Genomic DNA, 26473 nt, shown 5'->3' with positions numbered 1-26473 from the left:
GTCAATGTAATCTACAAGACTGTATAATTACATATTTCAAATTTTAATTTATGTATTTTATGTAAATTTATTTATGCAAAAATAATTTTTTGCCTATAAATGAAAAAAATAAAGCTCCAAGACTTCTAATTTTTGATGAATATTCTTTTTCAATATCATCAACAAGATTATTGAAGCAAAAATTCGGCTTCATAATTATTTCTTATGTATTTCATTGTTTATTGAATTTCTTATGTATTTCTTTTTTTACTTTTTTTTTCTTCAAAATTTGTCGCAGGAACTTTTTAAAGCATAATCAGGTTAAAATAAATCATTATCAGCCATTTAAAGCAAGAATATTTATTTTTGTATGAATTAATTGCAAAAACACAATTTACATTGGATTTGTAGACAAAATCATGTTTTTGAACAATTTTGGGGTCGACGAATTTTTTTCAAAGGGGCGTGGCTTCAAAACGGTATGCCCGGGAGCAACAAATTTGGTCTCAAAAGTTGTACGATAATTGAAAGAAAAAATTCATACAATTTCACGCGAAACGTCGAGGGGGGGGGGGCCAAAATGTCCCCCCCCCCCTGGGAATAAGGTTAACGGTAGATAGTATGTTAATGCTATAATGCTATATCGCTGTAAGAATCTTTCTTCCCAGTTGCATTACAACATGAACTCCCTCGTGGAGACATTAAATTTACAGTTGTATTATCAGCTCCCTCGTGGAGACATTCCTTATGGGCTCCCTCTCTTTTTTCATTTTCACAGATGACAGGATTGATTATCTTTTTGTTCTGTATTGTAAAATTCTATACCGTTGTATTGTTTTATCAGAAAATGAGATGAATAAACGAATTGAATTGAGAATAGGTTCCCCATTTCCTCTCTTCTTTTTTTTTTATTTAAAACAACAACAACAACTCTTACATGACATCGTAGGTAGACGGATCGAGGATTGTAAACACCGAAGCTTAATAATGCATATTGAAAATAAAATGAAACACACACACACACACACACACACACGCACACACACACACACACACACACAAAGAATCTTTTAGCTGCGTGCTTATATCGTTTGATGTATTTTTATTGACCTCAAATACAAGTAGGAAATAAAAATAAAAAACAGCACAAGATAGTTCTATACTGCATACGCTGTTTTGAAAGCATTAATCTTTATTCCATAATAATATGCCTGATTTCATTTTATGAAAAGAATGTTATATCATCTCAAATTGTTCCAATTCGTGATTGACTACTCCGTCAGCGCTTGCAATTGGAATAAAACCCCCTTTAGATTCGTTTAATGCAGTTATTGCACACTAGCAGGCCCTACTCCAGTGCTGCGTTTTGAAGGGAAGAGCGGTACAAAAGAAGTGAATAGATAGAAGCGAAAATCATTAATCATGACCAAAGGATGTGATATTGAATGAAAGGTGAGCTATAAATTACCTCAACGTTTTTAGTTAGCAAAAGATTATAATGATATCAATGAAAATTAAAATAACACAAAATGAGACACTAGTAATGGCAAGGGAATGATAAAAATACCCATGACAAATATTTATTAGGTTAATAAAGATTTTAAACTATTTTAACTGTCAGGGTGGTAACACGATCTCACACTTAGGAATTATTGCTCGTCGCCATACACAACCGCGTATCTTTTGCTGATAGTAATGTTAAACTCATCAATAACTTAGCTTTACAAAATACACTTTCTAAGAACACTTTTCTATCAAAACCTTTTGCATCTCTGAAATGTGTCATAACGGAGTCTCAGAACAGAGCAGCTCCACATTGCTATTCATAATCAGACAGCGTTGAAGACTGACGTCATCAGCTATCAGCTCCCAGATACTTCTGGGGGAAGACTTAACTGGCCAAGGCGATGAGGGCGCGCTTGAAGTCACCAGACACATCGTCCTCAATAAACTCGACCAAGCTCTGTTCGTACTTGGTCTGGAACACCTCGGCAACGTTACCAAGATCGACCTATCAACGTCAAAGTGAAATAACACTTCTTCATCAGAACGAAGCAGATTCAAACTAGAAACAAACGGATACACATTAAAACAGACCAAAACATTATAATTTGACTGCCAGACATGAATGTTAACTCTCCCAAACTCGTCACACCCAAATACAATTCTACATAGTCAAAGGAACGGGAAGATCACAAATGAAACATCTTCAAACTAACGCCTGAACAAAGATAATTTTATTGATAAAACTAAACACATATACAATAGATTAAAAAAAAAATAACTTGGATTTCTCAGTATTATTTCAGAAGCTGTACAAGTCTTGAGCAGTATTGTAATGTTGTTCCTCTTAAATGAAGTTGGACATTGAGATGACGCACAGCATTACTTGAATAGTTTCATTGTTTCGTAGAGCTATAGACCGGTCCGGCCTGGCAGCAAATTTCGCCATTACTGCGGTGTCCCATGCGCGCAAACTTATGGGGAATGCATGATAATGGCGTCCGGCTCACGCCCGCCGCAATAATTATAATCTTATCAGGCATTCAGCATACGCATGCGCAACTGTGGCACCGCAGTTTAAATGTTATGCCAGGTCGGATCTGTCGAGAGCTCCGTGGTGTTGCATAATGACATTCAGTCAGACAAACGCGTTTCTCTCTCACCAACCGCGTCCTTAGGCATGTTAGGAATGATAGAAGTCTATTCTTGTCCATCTTGCTGATTTCGAATGTTAAGTAAACCAATGTAACCCAATATGGGTACCATACATTTAAATGTAATAACAATTACTATAGTAATAGGTGAAACGAAAAGTTTGTGTATATCTGCTGTGTGTGTGTGTGTGTGTGTGCGTGTGTGTGTGTGTGTGTGTGTGTGTGTGTGTGTGTGTATTTGTCTGTGTGTCCATACCATGGGCGTAAATCCCGGGGGGGATGGGGGGGATATATCCCCCCCTGAAATGGAGGAGGGGGGGATGGCCTGTACAATCATCCCCCCCTGAATTTTGAGGGGAAAAATGGAGGAAGCAGAAATGTGATTGTATCAATTTTGGCATATTGCATGACGTTTGTACGCCGGCCTTCAGACAGGTAACAGAGCTGAACAGTATTCTATCTTGTAGGAAAATGTATAATTTTCTCAAGCGCTCGCTCGCTTCGCTCGCTCGCGAAGAAAGTAACATCGACATACACTGTAAGGTATGGCTCAGGCGTTGACAACGTCAAATAGTATAGGTCTACATGTAAACATGCTATGACGCGAGTAACTGGGGACCATCTGCAAAATATGTACGAAAACATACAAACAAACAATAACAACAACTTTATCGCCATAATTGAATCCCCTCCATTTCCTGAATCATTCCTGAGAAACGACAGTGACTGATGACTCAGTCAGGATACATCTATGGGCATACCAAGGGAAGATCAGGGACGTCGAATCTATGGGGGGCAAAGGGGCATTTGCCCCGCCCCAAAGGAAGTGTTTAGACAGACAAATCATTTATCCCCCAAGCAATTCCCGAGATGAGGACAAATCTCGAACTTTCTTAATGGAAAATTGTCCAAATATCGCCAGAACTATGCACCAGATCGTTGTATTGCAATCATGAACATGCAAAAGGTCCGCTATACAGGATAAGGGATAAACTTTGTACACTTTTGACATAGACGTATATTCCCTAATTTATCAAAGAGTGTGCAGCAGATCTTTCACTTAACAAAAGCAACCTAATATGTATAGAGGCGTCGATGGGGAGGGGGATAGTTCTCAAATAAAAGTGGGACAAACAAAAGCGAAAAAATAGCTACAAACGGCAGTTTTTGGAGTGTAAAATGTTAAATTTTTAAAGCTCGCTCGCTCCGCTCGCTCGCATTCAACCGCTATGCCATTCTCCTGATGTTGCTGCCAGTGATTGACAGCAGGTGCACCCGGTGCGCCCCCCTTAATTTCCAAAGCGAAAATATAGCTACAAACGACAGTTTTTAGGACTGGAAAATGTCAAAATTTTCAAACTCAATGGCTTCGCTCGCTAGCATTTAATCAGTATGCCATTCTCCTGATGTTGCTGCCAGTAATTGCCGGCAGTTGCGCCCGGTGTGCCCCCTTAATTTCCAAAGCGAAAAAATACAGCCACAAACGGCAGTCTTTGGACTGTAAAATGTCAAAATTTTCAAGCTCGCTCGCTCCGCTCGCTCGCATTTTACCGCTATGCCATTCTCCTGATGGTGCTGCCAGTAATTGCCGGCAGTTGCACTCGATGTGCCCCCTAAATTTCCAAAGCGAAAAATTATAGCTACAAACGGCAGTTTTTAGACTGTCAAAATGTCAAAATTTTCAAGCTCGCTCGCTCCGCTCGCTCGCATTTAATCGCTATGCCATTCTCCTGATGTTGCTGCCAGTGATTGTGAGCAGGTGCGCCCCCCTTAATTTCCAAAGCGAAAAATATAGCTACAAACGGCAGTTTGGGGACTGTAAAATGTCAAATTTTTGAAGCTCGCTCGCTTCGCTCGCTCGCATTTAATTATCATTCCATTCTCCTGATGTTGCTGCCAGTAATTGCCAGCAGTTTTCGCCCGGTGCGCCCCCTTAATTTCCAAAGCGAAAAATATAGCTACAAACGGCAGTTTTTGGACTGTCAGTGTCAAAATTTTGAAGCTCGCTCGCTTCGCTCGCTCGAATTTAATGATTATGCCATTCTCCTGATGTTGCTGCCAGTAATTGCCAACAGTTTTTGCCCGTTGCGCCCCCTTAATTTCCAAAGCGAAAAATATAGCTACAAACGGCAGTTTTTGGACTGTCAGTGTCAAATTTTTGAAGCTCGCTCGCTTCGCTCGCTCGCATTTAATCATTATTCCATTCTCCTGATGTTGCTGCCAGTGATTGACAGCAGGTGCACCCGGTGCGCCCCCCTTAATTTCCAAAGCGAAAATATAGCTACAAACGACAGTTTTTAGGACTGGAAAATGTCAAAATTTTCAAGCTCACTCGCTTCGCTCGCTAGCATTTAATCAGTATGCCATTCTCCTGATGGTGCTGCCAGTAATTGCCGGCAGTTGCGCCCGGTGTGCCCCCTTAATTTCCAAAGCGAAAAAATACAGCCACAAACGGCAGTCTTTGGACTGTAAAATGTCAAAATTTTCAAGCTCGCTCGCTCCGCTCTCTCGCATTTTACCGCTATGCCATTCTCCTGATGGTGCTGCCAGTAATTGCCGGCAGTTGCGCCCGGTGTGCCCCCTTAATTTCCAAAGCGAAAAAATACAGCCACAAACGGCAGTCTTTGGACTGTAAAATGTCAAAATTTTCAAGCTCGCTCGCTCCGCTCGCTCGCATTTTACCGCTATGCCATTCTCCTGATGTTGCTGCCAGTAATTGCCGGTAGTTGCACTCGGTGTGCCCCCTAAATTTCCAAAGTGAAAAAGTATAGCTACAAACGGCAGTTTTTAGACTGTCAAAATGTCTTTTTGACAGTCTTTGGACTGTAAAATGTCAAAATTTTCAAGCTCGCTCGCTCCGCTCGCTCGCATTTAATCGCTATGCCATTCTCCTGATGTTGCTGCCAGTGATTGTGAGCAGGTGCGCCCCCCTTAATTTCCAAAGCGAAAAATGTAGCTACAAACGGCAGTTTGGGGACTGTAAAATGTCAAAATGATGTTGCTGCCAGTAATTGCCAACAGTTTTTGCCCGGTGCGCCCCCTTAATTTCCAAAGCGAAAAAATACAGCCACAAACGACAGTTTTTGGGACTGGAAAATGTCAAAATTTTCAAGCTCATTCGCTTCGTTCGCTCGCATTTAATAATTATGCCATTTTGATGTTGCTACCAGTAATTGCCAGCAGTTTTCGCCCGGTGCGCCCCCCCCCCTTAATTTCCAAAGCGAAAAAATACTAGTGCAGCCACAAAGGACATGTGGGACTGTAAAATATCAAAACTTTCAAGCTCACTCGCTTCGCTCGCTCGCATTTAATCGTTATGCCATTCTGATGTTGCTGCCCGATTGCCGGCAGTTGCGCCCGGTGTGCCCCCATAATTTCCAAAGCGAAAAAATACAGCCACAAACCGCAGTCTTTGGACTGTAAAATGTCATTTTACTGCTATGCCATTCTCCTGATGTTGATGCCAGTAATTGCCAGCAGTTGCGCCTGATGCGGCCCCCCTTAATTTCCAAAGCGAAAAAGTATAGCTACAAACGGCAGTTTTTAGACTGTAAAATGTTAACATTTTCATGCTCGCTCGCTCCGCTCGCTCGCATTTAATCACTATGCCATTCTCCTGATGTTGCTGCCAGTGATTGACAGCAGCTGCGCCTGGTGTGCCCCCCTTAATTTCCAAAGCGAAAAAGTATAGCTACAAACGGCAGTTTTTAGACTTTAAAATGTTAACATTTTCATGCTCGCTCGCTCCGCTCGCTCGCATTTAATCACTATGCCATTCTTCTGATGTTGCTGCCAGTGATTGACAGCAGTTGCGCCTGGTGTGCCCCCCTTAATTTCCAAAGCGAAAAAGTATAGCTACAAACGGCAGTTTTTAGACTTTAAAATGTTAAAATTTTCATGCTCGCTCGCTCCGCTCGCTCGCATTATTTTAATCGCTATGCCATTCTCCTGATGTTGCTGCCAGTGATTGACAGCAGTTGCGCCTGGTGTGCCCCCCTTAATTTCCAAAGCGAAGAATATAGCTACAAACGGCAGTTTTTGGACTGAAAAATGTCAAAATTTTCAACGCAAAGAGATTTCACCGTAGGAGGGGGATACCCCCCTACCATACCCTCCCCCCTCGCTTGATTCGTTCCCTCACATAACCGCTCCTCCTAAGATCAAATCCTGTCTACGCCGATGATAGGCCCCATTATTTGGTAGGCCTTCACAGTGATGTCGCACAGCAAGAGCTAAAATACCACGATTTTGTCATTCAATAATATATTGTGAATATTTCATTTTCTTATTGTTTTTTTAAAGAAAAGAAAACAAAATTTTCACCACAAGTGAGCACCAGATCGCTGAATTTCAGGTCTGAAAATGCAAAATCTTCCTCGTGTGGGAGAGGGATACCCCCCCCCCCCTCCCCCATACACACCCTTCCCCCGTTCGGTCGTTCCGCTCCCTCTCACAGATATTTCCCCCCCCCCCAAAAAAAAAAAAAAAAAAAAATGTTTTCATACTTTTAAGGTCTGATTTTCCGCCGAAAGTCGTCTGACAAGCAAAAAAAAAAAAAAAAGCAACAAGAACAAAAAGTCTTTATGTTGTTGCTGCCACTTTTCTCCCACTTTATATTTCATGCAAAAGAGTGGGGCATCCGATCCCTGTAAAGTGTGTGTGTGTGGGGGGGGGGGGGGGGGAGGGGGGCACAAAGCTTCTCCCCCCCCCCACCCCCCCCCCCCCAAAAAAAAGGCTGCGCCAGTCCGGTTATGGGCTTGTAATCGTGGTGATGGTGACCATCCCCCCCACTCCTCAGTATGGATTTACGCCGTTGGTCCATACCTCACTCCTGGTTACCATCACCCTTGTAAGGCAGTCTTCATCAGTACCAAGTCCCTTCATTGACTGGTAGAGGAGATCGGCAAAGTACTCGTGGGGGTTCTTGATGTACTCAACTGATGCACAAGAGAGAAGTAAATTAATAATGATAATGATGATGATAACGATGATGATGATAATAATGATAATAATAATAATAATAATAATAATAATAATAATAATAATAACAACAACAATAATAATAAATATCATCATCATCATCATCAAAATCATAGTAATACGAATAATAATAATAATAACATTAATAACGATAATAATAATGGTAATAATCTACCGTATGTTTTTCAGTATTTATGCACAAGAATATAATACCTAATGTATTACACATGTTCAAGTCTCTTTCGCCATTCTGCCAAACAAATTGTAAATGCTCCTGTCTACCAACCCCCTCCACTCCCTCCACCCCCTCCACCCCGTTTTTTTTTTTCTGCAGCCGCTTGTAGATTGTGGCAGTCCTTCTTCTACATAATGCCTTTTTTGTTAGTGGAATTAAAATGTACACATCAATTTTCTTTCTTTGAATTATGTACATTGTAATTCATCATAATTGATGTTTTCTGTGATATTGCTAAGATTATGAACTTGCCAGAATCTAATCCATCGAATGAATGACATATTGACGAATAAATCAATATACGAAGAAAAAAAAAGAAAGGCACTGATGTTATTAAAGAAACTTACTGCAAAACGAGGAATATTCGCGTGCATTCTAATTTCGCGAATTCCGCGAGAACCGAGTTTCGCGAAATTAAAATGACGCTAAAGATCTTGTCTACACTACATGCATTGAATGTTGGAGGCAACTCGCGAAAATTTCATGCCGCGAAAATATAGTGATAAATATTCTCAGGATTTTATTTCATTTCATTGTTCCACATTTCAAACACATAAAAAAAATGAATGAATGAATAATGCAGAATGAACACGGTGATGAAGTTATCGTATTAAATGGATACTGAAGACATTGATACCTTAGGACACAAATTAATTCATACAGAATGGAATAAAGAAGGAAAATGTTATATGAATAAAATCTTTCCCCTTGGGAGTACCATGATAACCTCTGGCCTGTTGCTTCTCCTTTATTCTGCATTCAAGAAAGCCATACAATGGCAAAAATGAATGATTATTCTAATGTCATTAGGCGCTATAGCTTTTAGACAGACTTACTGATATTTAGGTAGGCTCTCTCCAAGTCGCCCGACATTTCACTTTTGATCGACTCGACCATAGTCTTGCCAGCGGCCTGCGGGAGATGTGGATATGATCATAACATGGTATGCATGATCCTATCGAACAAAAGGAGCCGTTTATATTGTTTCCTAACTGCAATTTCAAATTCAAAAGATAATGTCGATTATCATGTGGTATCATCACTTAAGCAGAACAAGAGTTGAATCAGTGCTTCAAACAGATGAATATGTACGGATAGTTTGGAAAAGATATGTTTGACTTTGCTGGGGGGTAAACCCTGGAACGTTCATCAACAAATCGTATTCGCTATGAACTGATAACCTATAGGGCACTGCACGGTTCGGGGAAATGTTTTGATACGTTTCTACACAGTTTTTTGTAAAATTATGCAGTAAACTAAGTCACAAATTGTCTTTATATTATTATTATGGCCATTTGAGATGCCATGAGATGTATACAAGTACCATATCTCTCTATGAATAGAATAGTAGTTGGAAGGACAAGGATACACTTAATGCAACAGGTAGAACATACCGCAGCGTAGGCGACCAACACTGCCCTGATGTGCGGGACGCTCTTGGCCACCAGAATTCGCTGGAACTCGGACTCGTCTGTTCCAAGCTGTCCCTCTCCTGCCTGTGGGCAAATCAGACGGACAAGGGAGATTGCACTTTTGTGAACATTGAATAATTATTCATCTCTACAAGCTTTCATTTCTTTTCCCTTGCCTTAAAATAGGAAAAACTGTCATCCTTTGCTACCACTTGTGCGGGCGTACCCTGCACTGCTACAGTGTTGGTAAACTTATTTAATTTTTGTCTGATTAGACAAAGCTCCGGAAATCAGCGCTTCTCTCAACTCTTTGAAATGAAATTGTTTAAGACTAAAAGTCGCCAGCTTAGGAAAATCAATCTCTTTTCCTGAGTGAGGAAAATAAAGTCTGTATCAACGCAAGTGTGATTTGAACAGTGACTTACCCCATTCTGTTGCATCATTTTATGTTGCGTGATATAGCGCGAACTAATCCGGCGGTTGATTTTTTTTTGTTGTTAATACACCGATGGTATGTATGATGAAAAATAGTACCAATGTCAAGGGAGAAAGACGACGAGGAAGAGAAGGATAAAAATATTAAAGAAGGAAGATGAGGAGAACGAAAATGATGAGGAAGGCGAAGAGGAAGGACAAACAGAATGTGTCTTTATACATTGCATACGTGTGTGGGCAAGTGAGTGTGTATGTATGTATGTGCTATGTTGCTATGTGGGTGTTTTTTTTTCCACCATATTTTCTGGGTGCACACGGTTCAATCGATAGAGTCTGCAGGTTGTATAATTCTTATCTTTTAATTTGCATTATCCTTTCTTGTGTTATGATATAGTTACTGTTTATAAGGACGATGTCTTTGCTGTCTGCATTACATTTTACGGGCTTATAATCATACACTAGCTGAAGATGAATGGATTTTGAATGACATTTAGCTACATACTTACTTTTGACTAATGCGCGTTCCACAAGCCCTGCTTTTCAGTGCACCTCTTTTTTCACCGTTACACTTGCATTTAATCTGTCAACCTTGCAAAGTATACACTGTTGTTTGTCTACTTACAAGCATAATGCTGTTATCATGTACATTACGACTCACATTGCATTGTGTATTTCTTACAAACGTGTAAAACAGCATGAATTTGTAATATATGCTTTGTATTTTGTTTCACTTTTTTGTTGGATGGAAATAAATGATAATTGATTTGAATTGAACGGAATGAGGAAACGAAGAAGACGAGATGGTCAAAAAGACGAAGAGGTCATGAGAAGAGGAAGAAGAAAAGAGGTTCGTCGCTAGGGGGCGTACCTCCACAAGAGCCTGAGCATCAGCTTCGACCTTGTCCCTGTTGATTTCCGTCGATTCGTCCCTCGCACCCTGGCGGCAGGAAGAACAACGTATTTTCATCTCATGATAACAAAACAAATTGTATTTCAATAATTACTTTGATACTATAAACAACACAAAGGAAAGTAATTTATACAAGAGTAAGACCAACCAGGGATGAGATAAGATCATTATGGTTGAAAGTAACGTCGTTATCATCGTATTATTCCTTGTCCAATTTCAAAATTGGAAAGCATTTTAAAAGATAAAGTCTTAACTTTTTAGACCTGTTCCCTATGCCTCGTCAGCGTAGGACAACACAGAGCACAAATCATTTGTGACTCATGCGGGTTTTACCTAGAAATCCGATCGACACAGCAACGTACAAACTTTGCATTATCAACAAAATATTATCAATTATGTCAAGGTCATCTCTCCAAATCCGATTATCTTTTTGCTAAATTAAAAAAAAATGTGAAAACGCCTATGAGATGCTTGGATTCAAAGGCTACCTTCTTCTTATTTCAGAAGAGAGTTTCACTCTTGCAACGACTCCATGGTAAAGTCCTTTGTGGAAAAAAAAATGTAAAGTGAATCATGGAAAGTAGATTTCTAGTAAAGTCTGACGTAAATGAATTATTTGGAAAGGTTAGGCATGTAAAAATACGTCTTTAGGATGACGAAACTGTGGCTACAAAATTGTTTCATAAGAAGAAGTAGTCTAATTTTATCACACTCGATTACTTTTATTCGAATTAACTTGGACATGGAATGAATACAGCACCACGAATCACGATCGGGATACTCACGGCGCACAACCCGACGAGGAGTCGCTTCAGGTCGCCGCCTGTCTCACTCTCCAGATCAGCTTCCAGGTCCTCTCCTAAACCAGCTACAGAAGACGATATCAAGGCAATTATCAAATATCTATACCATATTTCAAAACCTATACATACCAATAATTATCTTTATATTGTGGAGGTAAGATCTTGGACCTCCGTGATTGTTATTAGTTTTCACAGTTTCGGTGCCTCCAACGCCAGATATGGAGACGAACCTACTACACTCTATAACGTCATTAGCTGTTAAAAGGAGCCATATAACCATTTCATTTGCATTATTTGTTCAGATTTGGCACACCCAAACGTTTTATCATTGACGGATTAGAGATATGATCAAAATGTAATCATTAGATACATTGTGTATAATGAGCTAATTTACGTTCTACTTGATGAGAAGAAGCTGTCTGTAATCATGGTAACACACATTTGAAAATTGTACAGTAATACCTATAACATGCAAATCACAAAACTTGTAGTATAGTGCTACGACTACTAGTAATTCAAAATGATTTTACACGAGGAAAACTCCGCCGGTGTATAGTAGAACTTACCTAATTTGTATGCAGCCTTGATTTGCTGGATTTGCTGTTATGTGGAAGTCATAGAAAAATAGGATATTTAGAAGATTAATTTCGTAACTAATGATATGCGGATGATTTTAATGAATTTGCCTACAAAAAAGAAAAGAAAAGAAACTGCTTTTGGTTGGATTTGGTCATTTTTACAAACGAAACAATGCCTTCATTTAATTCCCGCATTGCAGTGCTTTTAGATGTGTAATAATGAAATTCACAACTAATTCCACACCAGGGTATTTACAGACAAGAATTGAATTGTGGAATCAAAAAACTAAATATAAAATGTCATGAATTTAATTTGTATATTTAACTGTTGCATGGAGTCACTGTGGAATGAGAGACATCAAACTTTTTTCTTCGTTTTATTGATAATCACAGACATAGACAAATACTATGTAAATACACCAGATGCTGGACTGCACTTACTCGGAAGACGAAAATACATAATACATAGGTGACCCGCGGCTATACAACAAAAGGATACTAAAGTCGCTGACGGGCGAGCAGAGCATGGCCCAGAAAAATGCTATTTTTTCAGGCCTTTTCTTTGATCATTTAGCTTCGAAATTTCGGCAGATGATAGTAGATACATTAGACTACAAAATTATGTTAAAAACAGAAATCCGAACGTTTTGACAGATTTTGGTGATCTGACTTCAAACTCGATTTTGTCGGCTCACCCGTCAGCGACTTTAGGATCCTTTTGTTGTAGCGGTTCACTTTAGTATAATATTAAATGGGTTAGTCAAATACCGGTTAGTGCTTGGCTAAACACAGTCACGTGATGGAGGCACATTCGTTATGTTCGCCCATGGGCGAGCATTTTTGTAATGTTCTCCCATGGGAAAACATTTTCACGTAACAAATGACAGAAGGCCTAGGACCGCGCGCGCACAGTGAATTTGGCTCTGCATGCGCGAGCGAGCAACCGATAGCGTTGTGCTGGTGGTGGTTGACGTGACGTTGACGTATTTGACGTATTTGACTAACCCATGTAATATAACAGATGATGACTTTTGCGTCAGGAACATACAATTGTATACCAAACGTTCCACCCTCCCGGTTTGAAATGCTATTTCGGGAGGCTACAAGTCCCTCGACTTCGTCTCGAGACTTATAACCTCCCTCAATAGCATTTCAAACCCTTCGGGTGGAACATTCGATATGTTCCCTCCCCCGCCAGTCATCATCTATATAATGTGTCTTCAAGTTCATGGATACTGTATATATATTATATATATATTACAAATATATATATATATATATATATATATATATATATATATATATATATATATATATATGTATATAAACATTGTAATTGCTCCGCGTATTGGCAGTACTAGAAACAGCAATAATAATGTCACAATAGAGCACTTTCATCCCTGACGAAGGGGGAGGCCCCCGAAAATTCAGATTTTGAATTAAAATCAAGGCATTCCTCTATTGTGACAATAATATTGCTATACCAACATATGCTTAATTGAAGGCTATCTGTGTTACCGTGTTTGACCTTGCGCACATGATTTCGAGGAGGACACGTTCATTGGTTCCAGCTCCCTACAATTTAAAAAATATGATGGGAAAATCAAATTACCTTATGAGACCCCGACAGATGACGAAAGAATGTTAAAAAAGTGAATTCTTAGCGTTCTTTGGTCTGTATGTTTTGTGCAAGAGAATATTCTTTGTTTGTTTCCATAACAGTATTAACTATTGTTTTGCTTTCTTTTGTTATGATAACTCCGGAAAAAAAATCTAATTTATATTTCTTTAGGAATAGAAAAGTGGTTCTCTAGAAAGGCATTGAAACGTAGTAGTAGTACTTTTATCTTAATTTTGATTTCAAAGATATTATCAGTAATTTTATGTACCCCTGTAAAATGAATTAAGCAAATACACTTCTAATCAGGAACACAGTCTGAATAACATTGTATGCAAGTCAAAGCAAAGTCAAAGCAAAATCATACGCCGACAGTACTAGCTGTGCTGTAAATTGCCAAGCACCGACCGTTTTCCCCCTGTTATATTGAAATTGTTCGCTTGTTCATAGATGAGACAATAAGTTTATTCTTATGAAATAAAGACACAGAGTTGAGGATAGTAAACGATCCGAAGACACTGGGTTTGCGCCCTCACTCGGCAACATAATTTGCAATCAGCTTCACGACAAACAACACTGTCTTGTTCTGTCACGGTTGTGTACCAAATGATCGTGATAAAATATGAATCGTGAAAAGAATATCAAAATAAGAAATACAATCTTGATGAGGGCGGATGTCTCTACTAAATACACCTAATTTTGAGGCTGGACACTTTTCCTTGTAAATTGAGGTGATGTGCATCATTCTGTTTCGGCGAACTTGATTCAGAAAACATGTAGCATTCTTGAGTGGTCTTTCTTTAAGAACCTCTGATTGGAGTTTGAACATCCCCCACCCTTCAGGACTAGAGTGAAATAAGTTAGTCTCCTTACATATAAAACAGGTTTAGCGATTTTTTTTTTTAAAAATAACATTTTGACACATCATTTTCGACACGTGTGTTTATAGTCCAGTGTTAGACCAGGAACGAATGGTGAACTTACAGCCATAGCTTTCTTTAGACATTGGGCGTCGAAGAGGGGAGCAGGGGTCATCAGACCAAGGATGATATCCTCAAAGTCACCTTCAAAGGAGTAAAAAGACAATGATGGAGTTAAATTGAGCTTTTCAAACAAATTCAATTAATCATTTCAATTGGTAAATACAATAAATTGTTGCATGTTCTCTTCCGTGACATGTTCCACGTTACAGGGGTCGTCACGATAAACATACGTGATGACGCTCGCCTATTCAGTTACAATATAGGACAACAATACGACATTGGGGCAATTCAGTATTGAAATTCGTGTGTGTTGACAAATTCTTGATCAGAAAATAAACTAGCAAGTGATATTACCTTTGAGCTCGCTCTTGAGGTCTTTCAGCAGGTCCTGTGATAACATCAACAGCAACAGCAACAACAACAACAACAACAACAAAACAGGGAGAGAAGAATACGTAGGTATTGTTAACGGTGTCTTATTCTGCCCTTTAATAACAGCTGCGGACAATGCATGCAGAGAAGGAAATAACAAGAGAAATATAAGGGAAGAAAGAAATTCACAACACGTCATCTGATTTGCAAATTATCAGTCAGTCTTCTGCAACGCTAAGCGCATTTGCAACATGAATGTAACCGATCATTTTTAAACGTCTTCTCTTCTTCAGCTGATAAACAGAGATATTAATTGCCTTTTCCTTAAAAATTGCATGGCCATGCACCTTTATTCTGAATAGATGCAGGGAAATCGCCTTCAAATATGGAACATTTCACGGATTTTCATAGTGTCCAATATGCATAAACTTCAAATATAAACGAGAAATGGAAAATAAGCAACGTATTTCAGTGAATGAAATCCTTAACTAAATCCGTTTTCGGTTTTACTGAACATGCAATCCGTTTACTTCCCTGGCTTAGAAACAAAGAACCACCCAAATAAACAAGCAAGCACTCACACACACACACACACACACACACACACACAAAGAAACAGAAAAGCAGTACCCCACTATGTACCGCGCCCATACTCCAGCCAACTTCTCATCTTCTCACGTTCTTCCAACTATAATTTACATCATCCAATCACTAAACTCCTAGTCTTCCGAGTCACGCCCATCCAGTAAACACAATACCACTGCAAATAACTGACCAATAGACGTCCACGCACTGCTTGCTAGATCTTGCGACACGCCTACTTTGCTGCAACTTACCCGCCCATAGGAGGCCTTGTAATGCTTGGCAATTTCCTGTCTCTGCTCGTTGGTCCTGTAGCACAGAATATCCAGAATAGCCTGCTCGTCGGTTCCTGTGTGATGAAAGATTGGAGAGAGGATAACTTCCGGTTTTAACTTTCAGTGCTGTATAGGGAATAGGGAATGAGTGGGGAGAGGAGGTGGTAAGTCGTACCTTCCCTCCCCCGTCCATGAAAATGAAATAGAAAAAAAAACCAAAACAAAACTTCTTAGCTGCAGTGACAATACTCGTAAGGCACTATGTCCTTAATAACTAGAACTTGAACAGAAAATGTTACATTTATGATGATTTTCTTTTTAGGTATATAATAAATCTTGTCTATCCTTGCGTAATTTCTTAATGTACAAGAGTATTGAGTTAAGGGACAGGTTTTGAAAGAGAAAACAAAATGAAATGCTCCCAGGCATTTTCATAGAAATAAGAAATTAAGACGCCCTTATGGCTGACGGTAATTCATGTATTTCGTAGCTCTTGTCCACAAGTCCTTCAAAATAAAATTCATTTGTCTCTAAAAGCATAATTCAAAGCATAATTCCATTTTTGAATGGTCTATATTTGAAGAGCTTGTTCGCAAAAACCGATAAGTCCATCTTTTGAAGATTTTGAAGTACGGTCTCTGTCATAAACTACAAAATAATACCTTTTAAATGATATATTGGTCACTACATATAGAGGTACATTTTTGAAGTTATGGTCAAAAGAAGCAAAAAATGTCTTATTATTCTCTTTATTTTTCTTGACGTTTAATCGCAAATATCTCCATTTGGCAAATATGGACTTATGGGTTTTTGCGAACAAACTCTTCATTTCTTTTTCAGAGCAGTAAAGGTGCGATCACACATCGCCGGTTTAGATGGCGGTTCATGGCGGTTCTAAAACCGCCGTGAACCGTGTACCAATGATGGCGGAAAGCACTTTGACTACGTTCTCAACACGTTTTGAACACGGAGCAAACGCGGATTGACGCGGTAGTAACACGTATCGTCCCGGAAGGTGGAGGAGTCCATACCAAGCCCATGTAGTTGGATGCAATCAGAGCCCTTTCACTTGTCCTCAATGGGTTTCAACAAGGAGCGTTTTGCTTTGTTAGGTATATAAACACAATTTGAGTGATGCAACAAGCAACAATTATGCAACAATTATGCAACAATTATGCAACAATTATCTTCAAGTTTCAACAAGACTTTTCTCTTTCTCTTTTAATTTTTAAAATATCCGTATTAACTGTCATTAAAAAGACATACATATCAAAGCAGAATCCAAAATAGTTTCCAAAGTTTCCTGATCATTTGTAGGTTTATTTATCAAGTGATGTACAAGTACTTGCTTGTTTCAACATCTCTCCTTTTTTAGTTCTTTCTTAATTAAGTTTTCACATAATTATTTCGCGTGTTGAATTTAAGATCTTGTTGCTTGTTTATCCATGTTTTCACAAAATTGCTCCTTCTTATCTTTCACAGCTTCTTGTGAAATATGAGCCTAGGAGAGTTCCTAAATTGTAAGGGGAATCTGTATGTGATACCCTCGATCCATTACGACAAACTAATATGGCAAACGTGGTTTATGCCGCCCCAGAACTGTGGCACAGCATTCCAAGTGATAGAACATGCAAGTTCCATCAATAAGTCCAAAATGTTTTTAAATACTTAACTGTTAAAATAGTAACATAGTGATTGTAGATGATGATTTATGCAGCATGTTACTGTTTCTGAAATTACCTTTTCCTGTTTATCTTTTTGTTCCCCCTCTAAAGCGCATAGAGACCTTGCCAAAGGTATTATGCACTATATAAGAACGGTAATGATGATAATGTTATAATGATAATATCTTTAATAACAGTCAATAAAAAGACATATTATGTACATTATACATTATCAAAGAAGCATATAAGTAATATAGTATTATGTGTATAGTTTCCTCTTTACTTACAGGTTCATGTAACATAATAATGGTGTTTTTTTTTCAAGTTTCAACATTGCTTTTCCCTCTACTCTCTTAAGTTTCAACATATCTGTATCAACATGCAGTCTTACAAAAATGGCATACATAATCACGAAAGCAGAACCCAACATATTTACATAAGTCTTCTGTGTGTAACACGTTGCTGGCCATCTTAAAAGCTGTTCAGTTTTGACTGAACTTACCTTTTAATGTAAATGATGTACTATTCAACATACCTAACAACTTTTTGAACATTAAACTTTATTTGTTACTGTATATGTGTTAAAGAAGTAAGGAAACTGTAGCATTCAATATATTTGCCCGATCTTGCATTATGGGTTCATCTTTGCGTTTATCTCCATTTTTTATTGCTCCGCCACGAAGTGTCGCCGGAGCCATTATTCTCTTTTAAGTTCATTGTTTCTTTTCGCTTGAAAATTATGGCGGTGTTAACACGGTATTATCACGGATCTTGCGGTGCAAAGACGGAGGATGCCGTTCTTAACACGATGAACGGCGATGTGAACACGGTCTATTTCAAACCGCCAAGACCGCCACGAAAAATTAAACATGTTTAATTTTTCTGGCGGTTCCCCGCGGTTCCCGGCGGTTCTCGGGGTTCATGGCGGATGGGTGACGGATGACCACGGTTTGTGTACGGTGTAAACACGGTCTTTGGCGGAGCACGGCGATTTGCTGAACCGCCATGAACCGCCATCTAAACCGGCGATGTGTGATTGCACCTTAAGGAACACGACTTTTGTTTTCAAACGCTCCAAAATCACGAAAAAAAAAATGAGGAAATAATCAGTATTATAGTATTAAAGTATTATTACTATTGTCTTTCAAAATCCTGTTTGTAAACCTACCTTTGAGTCAATATGTCAAAGTTCAAAGTTCAAATCTATTTTCATTTCCATCAAATAAACAGAGAAATTTATATACAATGTATAAGCAGAACATAATTGTAATAATAAGAATGAAGAATACCATCATGCAATTAAAATTTGAAATGTCAAATCGACGGTGAAGTAGAGCAATTCTGACCCATTTTCCCCACACCTTGTATATGGCGTTTACAATTTTTGTCGACTACAAAAATTGAACACGATTTAAAGAGGTCTCTCTGAGTGTTTTATTCGAATAGTTGACAGAGAGCACGTATTTATAGTAGAGTTGCAGAGAAGAGTTTATCTTGTTGCACACTATTAATGTTTGCCTTAGTACTTAAACTGAATCGTTCTCAAAGGAGAGATTTCAACTTTATATATCGAGGGAATGTGTACTCAGTAGGCTCGGTTGTTTGCCTGTCTTTGAGCCAGTGCACTCATATTCTAATGGTATAGGGTATGGGCTAGAGATCGGTTTGATATGGGAGGCTGCCTGTGGGTTCCAGATCATATCGACAGCAAACTTGTTTTATGATTACGGGGACATTTAGTTTAATGTGCCTTTGGTGTGTGATATCAATATTGAACTCTTAATAGTGTTAATGTCATTGGTTCAAGCCGCAATCATGGTCATCGTACAAGATGGTAATCACTCATGCAGGCATAACATAATAATCATACAACAATTACAATGGCTCGAGCGAAAATGAGTGCTTAGAAAATGACTACAGATTTAACCCCCCCCCCAAAAAAAAAAAAAAAAGAAAAAAAAAGCTACATGTTGTTCACGATGAGCTTGGCACAAAAGTCAAATTGTTTTTACGTTTCATCTATCTGAGTATGTGATTATGATGCATGGGGTCATTTTATCATCTGTATTACTCTGTGTTATTATTTTGTTTATTTTGATAAATCTTTGTTATAACAATAAAAATAATACCTCCGACACCATTTCGTGGTCGAGGCACAAAAAACCCCTTATTCCTGTTTCATTATAATTATCACGTTGGAAAATGTCTCCTAGAACTGATTTTTGTTACAGTTCATTACATCCAATAATCAGATGGCTTATTGCTTCATTTATGGCAATACTATCACATTAATGATGAATGTTTAAATTCGTAGGGTACGTCACGATGATATAATTAAGAACTAATGCAGTTTCATTAAGACATATGAACAATAAAGAAACATGTCATCACTACTAAGATCCATGCGCTTGAACTCTGTACGTAGCAAGGGTAAAAGGATAAAGACAAAATCTGTTTAATGTATTTGTTCAAAGATAAGATTACTTTAACTATGAATAAGAAACTACTGAAAAAAAAAAACACACACACCTAAACACTCTCAGCGCATGTGTTTATCACAATTATGATAAGAAGATGTCAACATGTAACCGTTATGACTATTAGTTATTCCAGTGACTTTGTCCTTTCTGACTGAGTACCATACAACTTGTATATTTCTGTTTTTCGGGTATGTGTGTAAACATGACCACCATCGCACTCTCCCGCTCTCTAGCTCACACACAAAAGAGTAAATCTGATTTTAAAACCATTAATGCATTTCCTCCCTTAATGTCTATGACGTCACGTCAGAATCCTTTAGCAGGAATGTAAAATAGTATTCATAATATGGCAAATCATTTTGACCTTTAATTATTTTCTAACCATAAGACGAAAAGAAAATTAGATGAAAAGAAAAATCAAAGAATATACTGTATCACTGTAAAAAGTACTTTGGAGGGGACTCGGTAAGCATGGTAAGCTTAACAGCTTTATCGAAAGAGGCCTTTTCATAAAGTATCGTCAATTATCGTGATCACTCCAGTTTCCGCTTGGGAATCTCTCCCCTCTTCATCTCTATACCCATCTCTCTCTCTCTCTCTCTCTCTCTCTCTTCCGAACAAACACAGACGCACACACACACACACACACACGCACACACACACTCACTTTCGATATATCTCTCTCTCCTTCTCTCTTACTCAATGTGTTTAATTTCAACGCACCCCCTCAAAAAACAAACCAAAAAACAAAACAGAAAACAGTTTCCAAGTTTGTTGACGCTGACTCACGCCGAATGCTGAATGGGTATTACGTGATTCATGTCCGAAGATAATCCCAGTATTGCTGAGGGGGATGGGGTGTATAAAACCATAGACAAACTAAGTTGTTAACGCACTGTTTGCTTTAAAATGACGTGTAATAGAAACAGGAAGAGGCGTGAAGTTCTGTGGGACGTAAATGATACCTCTTCTTTTAAACGTGACAGGGAGATTCCTGATAGGAGATTTTGTCAACCCTTTACCTGCCGTCATATAAAGTTGTAAAAAATTGACAAGGTCGTGTTGGACTACGCACAGAACAATTCGCTGTCAGTAAAATAGTCAAGAGAGATTATACGAAAGCAGTTAATTGTTCTGAAGAGTGACATATGTTCTTAAAAATGTAGAGAACATTCAAACAGTAACGGTCTCGTATAGAAAATGGAATTATAAAATGAAATATGATAAAGATAGAGTAAAAAAGATAATGATACAATATAACGAAGCTCTCATTAAGCATCTACTACATAATCATTCACTATTTATTTTGCATCAAATGTCTATAAATTTGTGACATAACCAAGGAATGGTGACAGAAATGATAAAGTAGGATGTCTGTAATTGCTGAAACAATAAAGAAAGATATGACTTTTAAATTATTTGTTCACTGTACAAACTAATGAAAGAGTTAAATGATGACGTATTGACTCATAAACATTTGCATAATGTGTTTGCGCTCGAGATTTACTGTTTTAAAAAGACACAAAAAAAAGCATAAGAAACTAAACTCCAGGACGTCTGTATCTTGTGCCTTTCTGCTTTTTACAGGCATGATGTGTTGTTTATCGTATGAGTATCAATGTAAAAGATCCTTCGAATTATTTGAAAACGCGAAACCAATCCCAAACATGTTGTCTGTTCACTTTTGTTATTAGTCATCAACAATGATTTAACATGGGATCAAATCAAACAAAACTCGACATGTAGATTTTAATCCATTAATGACAAGACGGCCTTTCGTCATAAGTGAGCTAAGATCGTTATCATACTGTCTGACCATTGTTTGGACACATTTTATTTTATTCTATTTTTTTGATTACTGATTAACTTGTCTAGGGCAGGAACCCATTAGGTGTGGATATTTACTTTGCCTACCCTGAATTATCAAGCAAACGTGTCTGTGTCTTTTCTAAGTCATTATTTTGGTAGACAGCTCACAGTGCGCAAAAGTGATATCATGATACTAATATCTACGGCAAAGTTTTGTCAGCAGCCAAGAGTAACAGTAATGTGTCATACCTGACCATTAAAAGTGAAAAAGCCCATGAAAGTCAATCGAATATGTTTAAATTTGACTGATTACAGGCTCGTATATACCTCCTCCTATTGTGCTACAAGCTCATGACCCTATATACATCACTGCAATTTTAACAACAGCTTCTCCCTTCATTGTAGTTGTCGCGTCTTTTTTTTTTAAATTTAACATACTCTGGTTTTGTTTAGTAAAGCTTAATTTACTTTTGTTAAATTTAGGTTGATTTAATTTAGTTGAGTTTAATGTAGACACGTTTAGTTTATAGCTTAGTTTAGTTTCGTCCTACTTGTTCCGCCATCGTAAGACCTTATCTATTCCAAATGACACTGGTAAATGGCAAGAAACCAGTTAATTATGAAAAGCACTTCCACGCTTACTTCTCGAAACTCCCAGCTAAAAACAAACAGTTGTAGACTGTATCACATTTCCCCCTGTGGTTTCTAAAACGAAGCAAGCAATCATTGCCCAGCATTATGAGAATACTGTAGTCAATCTAACGACGTCATCCACTCAGTCGTGATCGATGAAGTCGACTTACCCATGCCCTTCATGGCTTTCCTCAGGATCTGGACATCACTATCCTTGTCGAATCCGTCGAAGGGTGTAACAGTTGGCTGCAATTTTAAACGTGAGAGAGAGAGAGAGAAAAAAAAAGAGGAGGAGAAAGAGTGAGTGAGTGAATTTGGACAGAATTATTATTTACAATATCCAAAGTCATAAAACATTGGCGAATGCGTTCTCCCTTTACTCTTCATATCAAACATGCTCAGGGCTCGTTGTTGCTGGTGGCTAGATTAATTTCACAAAACTACTTGATTACTGTCCACTACTTACTTTTCCCAACATTTGTATAATGTGTGTGTATGCGTCTTGGGCGCGCCTACATGCGTCTGTTCAAGTGATTGAAATTTACCGTCATCCATATTCTCTACAATTCGTTGTCTTCAAATTACTTGGGGATTAAATCGATGTTTTAGGCACTTCCTATGAAGACTCTTAAGATAATAACTCAAAACAACATAAGCTGTGTTGCTTTGGAAATGTTAACATGATTAAATCACCGATATCCTGTATCAGCATTTTTAAAAAAAGAGAGAAATAAATCAATTATTTCTGGGCCCTGTTTATAAAGAGTTGAAATTCATTATAAAGATGAATTCTATCATAAGTCTATGGCAGCCTGCGTATTAAGGAAATTTGAAATCAAATCGATTATATCTTTTGATAAAACAGGGCCCTGTAATCAATTCTTATCTAATGAAAATCCTAGTTTGCGTCATGGCACATATACGTAAATATAGGCCTACTGAAACAGTGAACTCTACATTTTGGACTGTAACTCGTATAAAATTCTACATGTAAACTACTAGCAGAATATAAACTCGTAATGTCAACATTATATTATCTTTAAAGTTTAACCCCTGGCATTTGCCTTATCTCAGGCTTCTGTTAATGAGACGTTCGAGCCCAAATAACGCGGCGGATTCAGAACTGGTACCCTGTACACTGTAAGACAAATACTGGGAGAAACATATTCTGCATGGTGCACTAGCAGACTAGCGAAGTAAATTGTTGTTCCTATTTACGCCCACTTGGCGTTGACAAGTGCAGCTGATCAGCTGGTTTCTCTACAGTACTTTTATCTAAGAATTACGTGCTGCAGCAGTTTCCGTTGAACATTAAATATTAAAAACAAACACATACATGTACATACATGAGGAATATAGGTAGGTAGGTAGATAGACAGATATATAACATGGTATATAAAGAGAAAACAAAAACAGACCGATACGAATGTTCAAGATGCAGGACCTATTGAAACATACTTTTGGAATGTAATGTATAACAAATCTATACTGTTACGGGCTGAAGACGTTTGCTTCAGCACTTGAAACTAACTAGTGAAAATAAAATAAAAGACAGCGACGTCCTACATAATACTCCCCGTTGTATTCAAATAGGCATACAAATGAGAGTGGTTTGCAATTACTTGAAACTGAAATGAAATTTCTTTGAACTCTGAAGGGTCATTAACGCCAGAGACTCCAACTCTCCCGTTTTCGACGGGAGATCTCCCGCCGAAAACCCATTTTTGCAAAATCTCCCGTTCTCCCGTTTGAGATTTAATTTCTCCCGCCCTGGGTCTTTGTCTCCCGTTGGAAGGGATTTCTTCCTTATTTCTATCGTATGTTGAAAAAAATAAGCCTTAGATAGCACAAGAGATCATCTAGAACCCTAGGAACTTCGCGCTTCGCACACATCAAGTTGGAGTCTCCCGTTTGCTAGGGGTTTCAAGCGGGAGAATCTCCAGATCAGAAGGTGCTTTGGGTTGGAGTCTCTGTTAACCACAATCTATCATGCGCTTGTGTTTCAGTCATAATCAATATTTTAGTGATAGCTAATATTTGAAGAACCATCGGATCCTGCACATTTATCAAAGACTTCGGTGTCCTGACGAAAATAATTTCCTTATAGTAATTGTAATAAGTGATACATCCAACTGACCCCTATATTATTACTGAGTATATACAAGAAGGAACTTACCTTGCTCATCTTGGGTTTTGCGCTGTTCCAGGGGCTTTAACAGGGAGATTTCTCGAGCGCGACAGGCAGAACGTTCTGCTGCAAGGAGGTTTCTATCAGCGAGTGAGCACACCCTCACCTTGTGTGTGATTTTTCAATGCACAGTGCCCGTTGGCGATACAACGAGAACTCAGCCTGCACACAGTCCCGCCTCACCAGTGAAATATCTAGCGCACGACAAACTGCGCCCATGTTTGTTCAGACGACATAACTGTGACACGATACCATTAGGAGCAAACGAGTCATCCTCGATGTTGATACTGATCGATATTTTGCTGCATCCACGATGGCTATGGGTGCATCCAACCAAGAGGGACGATCAATGTAAGTCATTTACGTTGATCATTTACAAGCAGCAAAATGGTTTGGAAAATTCATATAGAGAGTTAATTTGTGTTAATAGGCAACGTGCGGATCTCTCTCCCTCTCTCGCTCTCTCTCTCTCTGCTTGCGCCGTATGCATCCGACACATAGGTCTACAAACAAATATACACTCAAAATATTATATAATGCAGAGCTTTTTTATCGCAAGACTAGCTGGCTCATTATTTGCAATGAATGCTTGTTTAAAAACAAACAAAGAAATGACTTGAAAATCCACGACACTTGCAGTCATAACTTCAAGAAGTTGCATTCGTTTTTTGACAATTACGTGTCGGTGTATTTTAATGCAGATATTATACTTTAAAAAAATAAAAAAGAGAAGGTTTTCGTAAAATTAATCTGTAATATCAATTCGGAAAAAAAAAATGTACAATGAACTGAAAAAGATTTGAAAAGCAAGAAATTGTATCATAGTCTATATTACTGCATTCCTCTATGCAATATAATGTTAGGAAGCATTTTTTTTTTCTATCAGTATTATTATTTTTTTTTTTGTATAGTGATTTAGAACGGTGAACTGTGGAGAAAATAAATACCCAGTTTGAGTAAAAAAAAAAAAAGATGACTAAAAGAATACTCCTTGATACGATACAAAGTGAAGTACCAATGAAAAGGTTTTAATTCCCACTGCATGCTCTATGTCTGATGATGGACTCGTAAATGGGGCTTATTTCAGTTTACGATGAAGCACTCTTCATACAGACATATATAAGTATATATATATATATATATATATTTATTCATAATGCCAATGATTTACATCTGTATTTTTTCGCTGCTCTCGAAGTATACGTATACAAACAAGGCAGTCATGCGCTTTTGCTGTGACGTCGAAAAATCAATAAAATAATGACATTATGATATAAAGTAAATAAAAACATGACCGCGTTTCCATTTTGTATTCCTTTCCCTTGCTTGTTTATTGTTCAACACTTTTACAGAACATAAATGATGTGTTTAAGATGTGAAGAAAGGGTATTAAAATCTCCATGTTTTTCATCTATCTAATTATTAATTGTCTCTAGTTGACGTCTGAATTCCATATGACCATGTATCCCGTAGAATATGAAAAATGAATTCAGCAGATATTGTACTTTCCCATGTGAAAGGAACTAAGGTTAGAACATTACATACAACGGAATCATGCAGATGTATATCATTAAAAAACCAAAATGATCATATCCATTTGATATTCAAGTATATTCACGCTCAACTTGCGTCAACCAAGACTATGGATACGTGTTGCGGAATGTCTACTACAGATACATTCTTCTTGAGTTTTTTTTTTTCCCTAAAAAAACGTGTCCGTCATTTCCCTCTCACTTTTATTTTTTATACTCTAATCTAGGAAGCATAACAGATTTTTGCATAGTCAAAGATGAAAAGAAATTTAAAACGAAATATACTAATATCACATTAGGTCTTGAACCTGTCCACACGCACAAAAAAGAAAGATAAAGAACCTTCAT

At 38.1% G+C, this 26473-nt stretch overlaps 1 protein-coding gene across 1 annotated transcript; it reads right to left on the bottom strand.

Moving 5' to 3' along the window:
- Window positions 1–1870: 1870 nt before the first annotated feature.
- Window positions 1871–24590, bottom strand: LOC140234440 (annexin A7-like). The gene is made up of 13 exons (XM_072314486.1): window positions 24582–24590; window positions 22576–22657; window positions 15799–15893; window positions 14945–14978; window positions 14592–14671; window positions 13508–13564; window positions 11978–12011; window positions 11394–11476; window positions 10567–10635; window positions 9246–9347; window positions 8688–8763; window positions 7461–7573; window positions 1871–1990 (listed from the first exon to the last, which is right to left on the bottom strand). The coding sequence occupies exons 1-13, from the start codon at window positions 24588–24590 to the stop codon at window positions 1871–1873; spliced, it is 954 nt and encodes a 317-aa protein (XP_072170587.1).
- Window positions 24591–26473: the final 1883 nt, after the last annotated feature.

This window comes from Diadema setosum, chromosome 10 (assembly GCF_964275005.1).
Source record: "Diadema setosum chromosome 10, eeDiaSeto1, whole genome shotgun sequence".
NCBI lineage: Eukaryota > Metazoa > Echinodermata > Echinoidea > Diadematoida > Diadematidae > Diadema > Diadema setosum.
This window is presented reverse-complemented; position numbering and strand designations above follow the sequence as displayed.

Bases quoted from the DNA above. Each gene is read 5' to 3' on its own strand.
- LOC140234440 (XM_072314486.1), bottom strand. The intron at 14,672-14,944 runs GTAATATCACTT...ACTCCTTTGAAG, and splicing joins CCTCAAGAGCGAGCTCAAAG to GTGACTTTGAGGATATCATC. The intron at 10,636-11,393 runs GTGAGTATCCCG...TCCTGCCGCCAG, and splicing joins TCCTCGTCGGGTTGTGCGCC to GGTGCGAGGGACGAATCGAC.